The sequence below is a fragment of the Saccostrea echinata genome, unplaced genomic scaffold (genome assembly GCF_033153115.1).
Source record: "Saccostrea echinata isolate AGI-Se365-2 ecotype Australia unplaced genomic scaffold, CSIRO_AGI_Sech_v1 ptg000014l, whole genome shotgun sequence".
NCBI classification, from domain to species: Eukaryota; Metazoa; Mollusca; class Bivalvia; order Ostreida; family Ostreidae; genus Saccostrea; species Saccostrea echinata.
The window spans coordinates 20,762,398-20,777,728 of NW_026889763.1; the positions used below are offsets into that span (position 1 = coordinate 20,762,398).

A 15,331-nucleotide genomic window follows, 5' to 3' on the forward strand; every position below is an offset into this window, starting at 1 on the left:
TAAAGCGCCAAATTAACTCTGATGTGAAGCAGACAGATTTCGACCTCGAAACGGACGTCCGATATGGAAAAGAAAACTGTCAGTATTGTTGGTTCAGGAAATTGGTAAGATGTGTTGGCAATTCTGTAGACTGTAGAAGAGTAGATCTTCCAGATAACTAGATTAAGTATCAGATTGTAATTACTTCGTTTTTTCGATAGACTGAGATGATCAGTGTACTAATAAATGTGTAGCCGGCTTGTATTTTGATCAGTGCACTCTGCCGTTTTGTTATTTACACTCGTTACTGTGTATAGCATTAAACCTAACTTTGCCACAAATTACTGTTTCAGTGACATGTTTTGATGGTCGTCTCTATGGCTGGACCAATCTCTCAAACATTTTATTGGATGTGGAAAAAAAATGCTTATTTAGCAACATGAGAAAAGGGATAAGTTATTCTCTTTAGAGAAGTGCATGAACAGGCTTTCACCTTCAGATGAAAGCAAAAGCTTGTCTACTTTTCTTAAGAAAATAAATGACAACCTGCCCACTTTTCTAAAGAGAAAAGGGATTGACTATTCTCCTATTGTGTAAAAAAAAAGATTTACTGATTTATCAAGTATTGTAGGGATCTGTTGGTGAAATTTTGAGATGCAGCACTAAGCAGTCTTTGAAAAGTTACATAGAATTCTTAAAGAATTTTAATTTTTGTACTGCCACTGCTCAAATGTTTCCGGAATAACGGATTGTGTACATCACTACTTTTTATTTTACATTTATAAACATTTTCAGTACATTACATTTATTGTGCATGTTCCGCAACTGTCAGTCGCACTTTAATCAGCTCCAGCACTGAGTAAGTGTTGCTTTGTTTTAATATTTATGTATTTCCGAATATATTATGTTCAAAGGTTAATGGAAGAATATAAGTCAGGTATTTTGATTTATTTCATTGCATGTGAATTTCCTAGTCATAAGTCCATTATATGCAAAGATAAGTTTACAATGTTTCAGACATGTGTGTTTACATATAATAAGTCATTTACTCTTATGCGTATATATTTACAATACTAGGGCTGCATCACTCATTGTATATCAAAGTCATAATTCTTTGGACGCAAATTTAACTGAATTAGGGTCATGTTTACATGTGTAAATTGATTGTCACGTGATTCATGTTTGTACTAAGTGTATGTTTTCATATGTTGAGTATTTTACCATTGGATACCATCCATTGAAGATAAACATTCTACACAATTTATTTATGGCAGTGATGCTTTATCTTACTGAGATTTGAATCAGTACAATTTCATTTTCTCCCCTTCTTTCGTCTCCTATGTTTTCATATTCAAAATGTTTAGTATTTTTAATTATTTAAGTTGATGTGAATTCCTTGTACATCAATAAATATTGAAATAAAATAATTGATTCTTCAAGAAAAACTGAAAGATAATGGAAAGAAGTGCAAAACTTTATTGTGGTAAGCATGACACTTGCACTTGTCACCTTTCCATTTATCTCTCAACTTTAATCTTGGAGACCTGAAATTAGGTTCACATTAAATGATGATCTGTTTTAACTTCAATATTCTGATTCTATTATAATCACTTACTGAGGTAAACCCATCCTCTGATAAATAATACACTTAAGAAAAGAAATGCACACATCTAAAGCAAAGAAAGAGTGAAAAGAGAACCTCTGACTGCTTTAAGAACTCAATATATTAAACTATTTTTTGAATAACATTAAACACAAATTCTACTGAAGTCAAAACATGACAAAAATATGGAGAAAAAATTAATTAATCATAAACTAATGAATCATTGATTAAATCTTGTCAACAGCAAATGTGGTAGTTCAAGGGGCAATGATATTTAAAATTCTAAACTTAAACTTTAATAATTTACTTTATATAGCTTGTCAAGATTATTGATGAAAGGGGAGGAACTATGAGCAAGGAGTCACAGACACTAAACAGCTAAAATGTCACTATTTTTTAATGAATTTCAAACATGCAGGAATAATTCTTTGATTAATTACTTTGAAAATATTTTTTCTATTTTTCAGGGGATCTGCTATTGCTAAAATCCTGGGTAAAAATGTTGTGGAGAGAGGAAAGAGATTCAACTCAGAAATTAAGATGTACATGTATGAGGAGATGATAGATGGTAGAAAGTTGACAGAGATTGTAAACACAGAACACGAGAATGTCAAGTATTTACCGGGCATCAAAATCCCAGAAAATGTAGTAAGTTAGCACAGATAATGAATACAAAACATAATGTCAAGTATTTACCTGGCATCAAACTCCCAGAAAATGTAGTAAGTTAGCACAGATAATGAACACAAAACATAAGAATGTCAAGTATTTACCAGGTACTCCCAGAAAATGTGGTAAATTAACACAGATAGAGATGAACATCAAATATGAGAATGTCAAATTTAACCAGGATGTCTAAAAGTTAAAATGCTTTGTTCAATGATCTTTTATTTTAAACATGTAAGCATAACAATTTCAAGTCTTTACTACAGAAATATCATGACACTTGTCATGAACATAACAGCATAGTTGGAATATTGTAATTGAGCTTTACTGAGTAGCCAGAGTCTTTCATCATGTTTTTTTTTAAACTCTGATTTGTCTTGCAGTATTGTTAGATACACTGAATTGTTGATTGTTTTGTAGGACATAATTCTTTTGGTTGTTTGTTGCCTGATATTTTGATATATTTTGTTTGTCAGGTGGCCATTCCTGATTTACTGGAGGCCACAACAGGAGCAGATATCCTGGTCTTCGTTCTTCCACATCAGTACGTCCATAAGATCTGCAGCACTCTGAAAGATAAAATCAAACCCAAGGCAGTCGCTGTCTCCCTAATTAAGGTCAGTGAATAACAATGGGGATAACAAATGTACTTTATTTTGCAGAACTTTGATATTCCGTGAGCAATCTTGACACCCCCCCCCCCATCACCACCAAGAAAGGGGGAGGGGGGAATCATACACACACACACACACGGTCACCTAAGAAATGTAAAGTACTTTCAATCATAAGATAAATCACATTTGATTCAGTGGCCATTTCTCTTAAAAAAGTAGGTACAGACAAATGTGAAAATATTATTTCAGTAGAAAAATCAGACTTAATGAAATGGTAGTCTCCCACATACATTTAACATTATTATACTAATGTTTTAGTGTTTTCTAATTTCTCTGAAGCATTATATTGATTATAGTAATTTTTTTAATTTGGATTACAGGGATTTTCCATTCATGATGATGGGGTTGTGATTCCAATGTCTAAAGTGATTGGGGAGGCATTGGGAATTCCCTGTGCAGCATTAAGTGGGGCAAATCTAGCAACAGAAGTGGCACAAGAACAATTTTGTGAATCCACTATTGGTAAGATGTTAACACACAGTGATCCATGCTATTCTAAAGGGTACATACAGACACATATCATATGCCTTTATGGTTTGTAATGTCTCTGAAGTCTTCTTTATTTTTCAAGAACTCCAATGGAGAAGCTATTTCTATTCCAGGAACATGATATTGTTAAATAGAAAAAATCTAAGTTCATGTCAAGTTGATATTAAATGTATTTGTCCACCACTTTGTTGTACAATGTATGAGTTGAAAGCCTCTGGCAATCACTTGGATGTAAACATTATGATAACAGGGTGTGAGGACGAAGAGATGGGGCAGCTACTGAAGGACTTGTTTGAGACACCATACTTCAGGATAGCTGTCGTTCAGGACAGACAGACCGTGGAGGCTTGTGGAGCTCTAAAGGTATAACTCAGATAGCGGTGGAAAACTTTTTCAGATAGCCAGTCATTCGGACTGGCTAGAAGACAAAATAAGCTGGTCCAAAGTGATTTTTGCGGGTCCGAAATAGTAAGTCGCAAAATTAAAAAAAAAACAACATTTATTTACTTCATTACACATATATTTACTTAATAATAATATAACATTCAGTCTCCATTTCCAAGTCCTCTTCCATTTTCGTTTTTTGCATTTATAACAATACTAGATTTGGCAGGTGACAATGCAGGTTCAGCATAGTAAACATAATTTTTTTGAAACATTTATGCATTTTGGAATTATGCTAACATAGAAAATGAGTCTAAAAAATTGTAGAAATTCTGTGCATCGATAATAAAGATATCAACACGATTGATGAAAAAATGAAATCCGGGACAGTCGGAAGTACTACATTTACCGCTTTTCCCAACTGTGTTTTGATTTCTTTCTGTCGAAATTTTTCATGTTTAGCTTGTCTTTATCTGTTTCTTTATGTTTTCTACCTAATTCTTCCTCAGTTTTAAATTTAATAGGTCACGAGAACATGCTAATTTCACTTTCATTTATAGCCTCGATCTCATGTAAAGAAAAAGTATTGCGCAATCGCATATAAGGTACATGTACGATAATTAAGCTGGGAAGTGCGCTGATGATAAATGGAAAAACAAAAAACTTTAACCAAAAAAAGGGACCGGTCATGTGGGCCAACATCGATAGCATTTTTACTGGTCACACACATTTTTTGCCAGTTTTGCCTACATAACTACATAAGCATACTCTTTTAAAAAGAGGGGTTTCTTATTACAGTTAAGCCTTGTTAATCTGGATTTTGGAAGCATTTGGAATACTGAAACAAATTTTGTGTGGAAGTTGAAACGTCCAGATTATTAGCATCAAGAATAATGAGGCTCCTGTATTTTCCATTATAAAGTGTACAAATGTTAAAAACATGACTGTAGAAAACAGGTATAACTCTTTAGACCTAGATTCATCCTGGGATATGCAAAGAAGTAAAATTAGATTGGTAGGAACATGAAAAATCATGGCATGTGTTCTAAGTATACCCCACACAATGAGCTGTGGAGGGTATAATGTATTTGATCCGTCTGTCACTCAGTCAGTTTGTTCCTTCTGTCCTGTTATTGTCATCACAACTCCTCTAAAATGGCTCAACAGAATTTCATAATGTGTAGATGTGCATATTAAAAGGAAATTTTGATTAAATTTGTATCTGGGAAATGTTTGAAGTTAAAAGTCTTATCCAGACTTAGATATACTACTGCAACAGTTTGTCAGTGCAACTTCTCTTAAATCACTCAACAGAATTTCTTGAAACTTTGTATTTAAGAACAATAATGTGTTGATGTGCATATTCACAGGAAATTCTGATTCAGTTATTTTTTCAAGTTATGCTCCTTTTGAACCTAGAAGTTTGGCCAAAATATACCAGTCTGTGCATCTTGTATGAAACAGTTAGCATGTGCATCATGATTATAAATGCTGAGATGAAGTTGTTTTCTCATTTGATAATATTTATTCAGTGCACCTATGGATGATACAAACAGATCTAATTCTGGTGATAAACATCATTCTGTAAAAGGGAAGAAGGGTGGGGGGGGGGGGGGAGGGGGGTTGAAGGAGGTAGATTTAATGCATAGCATCATAGCATTGCCATCCGTAATGTGTAACACTTTTTAACAATTTGGGAGCTTGCTCTCTTTTTCTTTCATTTCTCACATATTAGTTAAGTAATCATGGTAATACAGCAATAGTGCCAAAAGATTGAAAAAAAAATCATCTTTGGAAGGACCAGCAATTGTTGATGGCCTTGAATGTTGGGTTAACACTAATACTTTTGTTTGACACCATGGTATTTACAGAACATTGTTGATATATGAAAGGGTATTGCTGAGGGTATAACACTAATGCCATACTGCTATTTATTTGACACATTCATTGATATATTCACAGAACTATTTTTGGTGTAGAAGTGGATATTGTTGATATATTTACAAAACTTTGGTATAGAAGCTGGTACTGTTGATATATTTACAGAACATTGTTGGTATAGGAGCAGGTATTGTTGATGGTCTTGGATACGGAGATAACACTAAGGCAGCTGTAATTAGACTGGGTCTGATGGAGATGATTAAAGCTACGGAAATGTTCATCCCAGGTAAGTCTAGTGTATCCCAGGTAATGTCTAGTGTGTCCCTGGTAATGTCTAGTGTGTCCCTGGTAATGTCTAGTGTGTCCCAGGTAATGTCAAGTGTGTTCCAGGTAATGTCTAGTGTGTCCAAGGTAATGTCTAGTGTGTCCCAAATAATGTCAAGTGTGTCCCAGGTAATGTCTAGTGTCCCAGGTAATGTCTAGTGTGTCCCTGGTAATGTCTAGTGTGTCCCAAATAATGTCTAGTGTGTCCCAGGTAATGTCTAGTGTGTCCCAGGTAATGTCTAGTGTGTGCCTGATAATGTCTAGTGTGTCCCAGGTAATGTCAAGTGTTTTCCAGGTAATGTCTAGTGTGTCCAAGGTAATGTCTAGTGTGTCCCAAATAATGTCAAGTGTGTCCCAGGTAATGTCTAGTGTCCCAGGTAATGTCAAGTGTGTCCCAGGTAATGTCTAGTGTATCTCAGGTCATGTCTAGTGTATCCCAGGTAATGTCTAGTGTATCCCAGGTAATGTCTAGTGTGTCTCAGGTAATGTCTAGTGTGTCCCAGGTAATGTCTAGTGTGTCCCAGATAATGTCAAGTGTGTCCCAAATAATGTCTAGTGTCCCAGGTAATGCCAAGTGTGTCCCAGATAATGTCAAGTGTGTCCCAGGTAATGTCTAGTGTCCCTGGTAATGTCAAGTGTGTCCCAGGTAATGTCTAATGTGTCCCAGATAATGTCAAGTGTGTCCCAGGTAATGTCTAGTGTCCCAGGTAATGTCAAGTGTGTCCCAGATAATGTCAAGTGTGTCCCAGGTAATGTCTAGTGTCCCAGGTAATGTCAAGTGTGTCCCAGGTAATGTCTAGTGTATCATAGGTAATGTCAAAAGTGTCCCAGGTAATGTCTAGTGTATCTTAGGTAATGTCTAGTGTATTGTAGCCTGTATAATTTATGTAGTGTAGCCTAGATAATATTTAGTGTAGCCTAGCTAGATAATGTCTAATATAGCTTAGATAATATTTAATCTATCCTAGGTAATTTAGGTAGTCTAGTTTCTTTTTTGCAAATGATGTCACCTGCTAAACTTATGAATGAGGACATGCTACAACTTCTTGTAATTTAGACTTATAATAATGAGCATAACAACGGAAATGTAAATGGTGACTGTGAAGATGTATTTTGAAACTTGATTGTCATGTTCAATTAGTTCCAAATAAACATTACACCCAGATTAGTTTTTTGTGGTATTTTTGACAGAGATGAAAGTGACCACCTTCTTTGAGAGTTGTGGTATTGCAGATTTAGTGACAACTTGTCACGGAGGGAGGAACAGACTACTAGGAGAATCTGTCATCAAATCAGACAAGGTATAGATTAATATACTGGTATCTGCTTATTGCTAAGAAACATTCAGACAAGGTATAGACTAATATACTGGTATCTGCTTATTGCTAAGAAACACTCGGACAAGGTATAAATCAATGCACGTGTATCTGCTTATTGCTAATAAACACTGCTAATCGGTTGAACACAAAATGTGATTATTCGGTTAATCATATCAAAATACATGTACATGTATGTACACTTTTCCTGACTTTTTTCAAGTAAACTCTATTCAAATAAATGAAAAAAGTAAAAAAAAACAAAAAAAAAAAACACAGGTATTAATCTGTTCATGCTTGATCATTATAATTTATAAATTTTATTTCAGTTTCAAATGGCAAAAATTTTTTTAAAAAGTTAATCGTGAAACATCCCTGAGAGATCAAAGACATTGATAATTTTTCAGACAAGATGTCACGGTTTATTCCCCGAACGTCTACTCGCTTAATCAATAATATAATTATCACACTGTTTATCACAATTAAGAGGCCCTCTAAGGGGCACAGGTACCGTTTACCTGTGTTACCTTGATTTGACAGTCTAAATTAAATACATTTATTTTTGTAATAAAAATTATTTATTAAAGCACAGTTTATTTTATTAAATAATAACTATACTTTAAGACACTGAACAAGTATTTTTCATATAATAAATATTTTTTTTTATTTCAAAATACATTTTAATACAAACATTATAAACATTCAGAACATCCTTGACAGGGATTTCCTTTTTCATCTAACTTTCAAAGTGAACTGATTTAATCAGCCTCATTACCAATTATTAATAATTTATGTTGTTGGTTGAAATTAGATTCAAAATTCATAGTGAAGTGATTTGTTTTAAAATCATTTTATATCACGCTTCTTGGTAAATTTTTTTCAAAAGATAAATTGATTATCTTAAGATTTGCTTTTTATCACGCAGACTTAATGATTTTGAAAATGATATATTGTTATATTACATGTTTCTAGAGTAAATGCTTTGAAACTTTAGTTAAAAATTTGAAATAAAAAAATTATTAAGCAAAAATTAACTCAATTGATAAAGGATATATTGAAAAAAAAATTAAATAGGGTATATTTAAAAAAAATGACATGAAAGATTTTTTGTCTATTTAAATACATTAACATTGTTATAATACTAATAGTTGATGCTTTGAAACACTGAATATAAAATAAATAGACTGAATTAAAAATTATTTAGCATCATGAAATATAGTTTTTCCCATTTAAATGAAGGTAGTAAATAATATTTAGAGTAAATGCCTTGAAAACTTCAGTAAAAAATAAATGAAATAGTACTAAAGAAATATTCAATATCTTAATTAAAATATTTAATTCATTTCATAGGAAATATCACAAAAAGATTTGTTTATATTTAAACAGTCATATAAATGCAGGTAGTTAATCCATACAGGTAAACTCTACCTGTTCCCTTTGGAGGACCCCTTAATTGAGTGTGAAAATTATATTGTTGATTTAGCGAGTAGACGTTCTGGGAATAAACCGATGTCACACAGGGTCATTCTACATTGTCACAATAAACAGACAAGGAGTCTGAGCTATCACATAATTAACAATGTTTTACACTGTAATCAGTTTACAGTAATCAATGATCATTAAACTTATATCATTAAAGAAATACAGGAAAGACTGGACAGCAACATGTTGTTTAAACAGCAATTAACACTTCACAAACTGACCAATTACCCCAGTGACCTCATTTCAAAGAGCCTCAATTACATGTAATTACCTCCATATCAGTTGAAATAAATGTGTGAAACTTTATAACCTATCAACATTCAATTTTTTTTTTACATTATAAATTGAAATTTAAGGAAATTTACACATAATTTATTTTTCTGATTAACTTATTACAGATTTTCTAACTGATTACCATAATTCCAACTGATCAATCAGTTAACCGGTTAAATTTGCCCTAATATTAAAAGACCTCATGTGTACATATAATTAAGAAATAATTCCCGCGTCGGAGGAATTGTTGGAGAATACACCCCGATGGCAAATAAAAACCGAGCTTGAAGGGAGAGGTTTTTATTTGCCAACAAAATCTTGAGACTGAGGGGTATATTCTCCAACAATTCCGACGACAAGGGAATTCTTTCTATTCTGCTGCAGTAAAATTGAAACTTCTCTGTAGAGAAATGCAGAAGCTACATTTGGACGTCATCAAAAGTGTCTCATGATGTCACAATAGAATGCTAAACCTCATTCATTTGTATCTCAAGCTTCAGAAAAAGTACAATGTAATCCAAAACAAAAGTAAATTTTTTTCCCACCAATTTGCATCACAATCAAAAGATACCTCTATCCTTTTCCTAGTGAAGGCAGTCAAAATTAGAGGAAAACGATTTAAAATTATCAATAATTTGTTGATGACATGTGTGATTTATGGGAGAATAATGGCTGCGGCATCTCTTTGATCTTTGCAATAACAGTGGTAGAATTACCATGATTTGTATAATAATATTGAGGTCTGTATTTCATCGACTTCATAACAGTCAATAACTGTAGAACAGGCACCTTCCAAACACCTTCAAAACATTATCAGAGCTTTAATTTGTAAAATGTACATAATTGTGATAAATTTAAATGCCCACTGAAAGAAAAAGAGCTCTTGATTGAGTAATTCTAGTCTCAAAAATAAGAGGCAGAACATCCATTTCTGTACAGATGTATATGTATTTGTGGGGCATATTGCTTTCCACCTATCATTTATGCTTCTGGGTGAATTGATGGGTAATAATAATAATTATCATTAATCCGGATTAGTGCAAAGCACCAGTCTTCCTCGGGGCCACAGTTATACAACCTAATGTTTCCACAGTTATACAACCTTATGTATCCACAGTTATACAACATAATGTATCCACAGTTATACAACCTAATGTATCCACAGTTGTACAACATAATGTTTCCACAGTTATACAACCTAATGTATCCACAGTTATACAACCTAATGTATCCACAGCTGTACAACGTACATATGTAATGTTTCCAAAGTTATACAACCTAATGTATCCACAGTTATACAACCTAATGTATCCACAGTTATACAACCTAATGTATCCAGAGCTGTACAACCTAATGTTTCCATAGTTATACAACCTAATGTATCCACAACATAATGTATCCACAGCTGTACAACCTAATGTTTCCACAGTTATACAACCTAATGTATCCACAACATAATGTATCCACAGTTGTACAACCTAATGTATCCACAGTTGTACAACCTAATGTTTCCACAACCTAATGTATCCACAGTTATACAACCTAATGTATCCACAGTTGTACAACCTAATGTATCCACAGTTAAACAACATAATGTATCCACAACCTAATGTATCCACAGTTATACAACATAATGTATCCACAGTTGTACAACCTAATGTATCCACAACTTAATGTATCCACAACATAATGTATCCACAGTTGTACATCCTAATGTATCCACAGTTGTACAACCTAATGTATCCACAACCTAATCCACAGTTGTACAACATAATGTATCCACAGTTGTATAACTTAATGTATCCACAACATAATGTATCCAAGTTATACAACCTAATGTATCCACAGTTATATAACCTAATGTATCCACAGTTGTACAACCTAATGTATCCGCAACCTAATGCATCCACAGTTGTACAACCTAATGTATCCACAGTTGTACAACCTAATGTATCCGCAACCTAATGCATCCACAGTTGTACAACCTAATGTATCCATAGTTATACAACCTAATGCATCCACAGTTGTACAACCTAATGTATCCACAACCTAATGTATAGACAGTTATACAACATAATGTATCCACAATATAATGTATCCACAGTTTTACAACCTAATGTATCCACAACCTAATGTATCCACAACATAATTTATCCACAGTTATAATGGTCTGCTTACAGAGATTAACTTTGGCAGTTAGATAATGCTCATTTCAAGGAAAAGATTGAATTTTAAGGATCTTAATAATGAGAGAATTTTAGTGCTCTGCAATTCTTATTTAAGTGACTTTGGCAATCTCTCTCTTTTAGACAATAAAACAACTCTGCAATTCTTATTTGAGTGACATTGGTGTGGTATTTCTTTCAGACCATTAAGCAGTTAGAAAAGGAGATTATGAAGGGTCAGAGTTTTCAGGGGCCGCTGATAGCCAGGGAAATCTACACAATGTTGGAAAAGAAGAATATGACAGACAAGTAGGTTCAAAGACAACAACAACTGTTTAATTATAATATTTAACAGTTAAATTTTAAATTTTATTCACCTTTTATCCTAAATTTTATGTTTTTGATCTTGCAGTACCGTTTGCTCTGTTTTGTTATAACAGGAAAATAAGAAGTTGCAACTGACAGATTACAAAAACAATCGTTTCTTGATTTACAAATGTATTCATGAGTTAAGAAAATATATGCGTAGTTATTTATCCTTCATTGTATTGACTATATACCTATGCACCTAACCTTTATGAATGCTGTATATCTCCTTTTCATTACAAAATGAGTAAATAATTTTTTTTTAAAAATGCATTTCTTAGAATGCATTTAAAGTTTTCAGGCAATCAAAAAGATTAAGATCTTAAGTGGTGTAATTTTTTTTTTTTGTTAAAGCAGTGAAATAGAGATTGATCATATAAATGTATAACTCATTCATGGTTGAAATTCCCCCCATATGGAAATGTTCATGTTTACAGTATTTTTTCACAGTAAACAGACATGCAGATGATCTTCCTATTTGTATTTTAATTTTCCTCTGTTTATACCATTCATAGAATCTTTAAGTTTTGATTTCCCAGGGTTTATGGTAATAAAATTAGGCTTCCATTGTTGGCAGTCATTCTTAAGATAGGTATCTTGCATCTTCCCACTGTTTATGGCCATTCATAAGATCTTTAAGGTTTCCACTGATTACAGATTTTGTATGGTCTTCATCAATTTGGATTTTATAGTGTATGGTGATTCATAAAGATATTTATAAGACATGTATCTTTAGGATTTCTACTGTTTGAAGCTATTCAAAAAATTGTATCTTGTTGATTTCAACTGTTTATAGGTATATGTAAGACTTCAACTGTTTATAGGTATTTGTAAGATTTCAACTGTTTATAGGTATTTGTAAGATTTTAACTGTTTATAGCTATTTGTAAGATTTCAACTGTTTATAGTTATTTGTAAGATTTCAACTGTTTATAGGTCTTTGTAAGATTTCAACTGTTTTTAGATATTTGTAAGATCTCTCCACTTGACAGCATCTTATGATCTTTAACAGTTGCATTTCCATATTAATGATCATTGATTTAGATATGTAGAATAAAGATTTCTACCATTTATAGGATTCACTAAACTCATCTGTTGGTGTCCACTGTGTAGGGCCATTCATAAGATCTTTATTTCTAAGGTTTCTACTTTTTACACTGGTCATAAAAAATTTGACAGTTTTTGTTTTAGGTTATAGCTGTGTAAGAGTGATTCATAAGATCTCTGTGTATAAACATTTATACAGTCACTCTATAACTTTGAGTGTCTTTTGGGGTTTTGTAATCAGCCTTATCTTTGGTCATCTCTATTCAAAACCATTCATATCATCTACTAGTATCTAATATCTTAAATGTTTTCTATTGTAACCAGCCATTTATGAGATGGTTATCTTTTTTTCAGATTTCCACTGTTTACAGCTATTCATAAGATCTGCATCAGAGAAATGGATCCTAAAGAGTTTATATCATGTCTTAGAAATCACCCAGAACATCTGTAAAACTGTCCATCCATCTAGAGATCTGTTAGTATAACTCAAAGGCATGTCAACAAATGGCTACATGAAGACAACAGGAATCACCCAGAACATCTGTAAAACTGTCCATCCATCTAGAGATCTATTATTATAACTCAAAGGGATGTCAACAAATGGCTACATGAAGACAACAGGAATCACCCAGAACATCTGTAAAACTGTCCATCCATCTAGAGATCTGTTAGTATAACCCAAAGGCATGTCAACAAATGGCTACTTAGAGACATCAGGAAATTCCGAAAAAAACAAAACATAACCTGATTACTAAGGAACTATTTAATGTAAAATGATTAAGTTTGTTTTATTTTACTACAGCATAAAATGGTGCACTCCTCTGACATGTAAATATGTTGGATGATTCTTTAGTTAGTGTAGTATTCTGTTGTTGGAACATTTTGAAGAATCTTTTAGTATTGTTCTTTTTGAATACTAAATGTATCTGTTTTGGGGTGTTTTTATTAACAAAATGTCACTAGATAGTTTCTGTTTAGTTGAAATTTGCTTTTGATCTCGTCTTAGTTAATGAACAAAATTTATAAGAATATAGAACATGTTTGTTGATAATTCAGTTTATCTTTGCAAGCATTGATTCTCTTATGTGTGTGTGTGTGAGACTGTATAAATTAAACTCTCCATAATTCAGTCATAATTTTTCTGATCATGAAGCTACTTGTAGTACATAACTAGGTTTTTCTGAGTTATATGTTTGAAGACTGGCAATGAATTATCTGTTAAATATATGTATATAAGGATAAACCTGAGATTATTTGTAGATTGTGGTATTTCTCTTTAAAGTTGAATGCTCCACTTTGATATTTTTTATCCTTCCTTAAGAACAATGTTCACTTGGGGCCTTTTTTGGCCCTGTGAATTTCAGAAAAACTAAAACTGCTTGGTTTTAGTTAACAGTGCATTAAATATCATTTAGACCTTTGGTGACTGAGTATCTATCAAAAATGATGTAATTTTCTGGCTAGTCAATGCATCATGAAATGCGTCATTTTCCTCATATCCTGAAAAATTCTACAAAAACAGTTAATTTTGAAAGCTATTTTTCGATATTTAATATAGAGCACAACCTCTGATCTAAAATATGCGACTATTAAATGATAAAACTATTTCTGAGGATTACAAAACATGTTTTGATCAGAGGGTGTGCTTGTATTATTTCTCTTCTGTGAAAGTACTCAAGTATACTTGTTTTCTTTAAAATTCAAGAACATTGCAATTCCATGAAGCCTGTTTTCCAAGACCTTGGCTTTAAGAAGAAAATATTTAATAGGAAATGAAAGCACCAAGTCTTTACTTTAGCTTGATGTTTGAAATGGAACATAAAGTGTTAGACAATAAATTGGTATATCTACAGGGCCATTTTATGCATAAAGTGAACCTAGCTCTTTTCCATTATTTTCAAAATTAGGAAGTGATGGTCCAATATTCATGTAGATTTTCTTGATACAATTTTTCTAAATAACAGTGAGAAAATATGAGTCCTTGGTTTGCTTGATTTTTAAAAAAAAAATTATTAATGAGCAAAGAAAACATACAAACCTAAACTTGAAAGTTTTTAAAAGTACCAGTCTGCATTCCTGACTGGATTTTCATTACACCATACTATAGAATATGATTATACATGTATATCATCATATCTGGAGTAGGCAATGTAAACATTTAATCATCTTATGGAAAAAAGAGATCCTTGGTAAGTATCTAGAGATGTATATGTTTTATTTTTCTCTTCACCCTTTAACTTCTGTTTAATGTCTGATGTGTTGCTTGCTATAAGAGTTTGTTCCAATCTTATTTTTCTTTAACTGTGATCAATGTGTTAAATTATTATAATTTTACATTATACTTAAATTTTTGTAGATTCTTATTTTGTTTGCTGTTTATTTTTGCTAAATGTAGATCTATATTGTCAATAATTATTTTTTAAACACATTGAGTTGCAGTTATCTTTTTTTTTTTTCTTTCATGTCTAAGGGATTCTAAGTTTATGAAGATAAAGTGTCAGATCTGACGTGGGTCTATAATAGGTGGAATTAAAATGTAAAGCATTCAGTGTGTCAGAGTACACACATAAGAAAAGTAACCAGATTGTGTTGGACTATGTTATTACTGCTTGTTAGAGTTTTACTGAGTATTAAAGGTGCTGATGTTTGACTAGGTTTTTTATGTATGCTGTATTTTATCAA

At 32.5% G+C, this 15,331-nt stretch overlaps 1 protein-coding gene across 2 annotated transcripts; it reads left to right on the plus strand.

Moving 5' to 3' along the window:
- Positions 1–30: 30 nt before the first annotated feature.
- Positions 31–14,274, plus strand: LOC133186918 (glycerol-3-phosphate dehydrogenase [NAD(+)], cytoplasmic-like). 2 transcript variants are annotated; one of them, XM_061322306.1, is made up of 9 exons: positions 31–104; positions 2,050–2,230; positions 2,725–2,865; positions 3,243–3,384; positions 3,662–3,774; positions 5,842–5,962; positions 7,192–7,301; positions 11,439–11,545; positions 13,004–14,274. In XM_061322306.1, exons 1-9 carry the CDS (start codon positions 64–66, stop codon positions 13,098–13,100), a joined length of 1,053 nt encoding a protein of 350 aa, XP_061178290.1. In that variant the 5' UTR covers positions 31–63; the 3' UTR covers positions 13,101–14,274. The 2 variants fall into 2 exon arrangements, with proteins under 2 accessions (XP_061178290.1, XP_061178291.1); XM_061322307.1 differs by lacking the exons at positions 31–104; positions 2,050–2,230 and adding an exon at positions 2,319–2,376.
- The last annotated feature ends 1,057 nt before the right edge of the window (positions 14,275–15,331 follow it).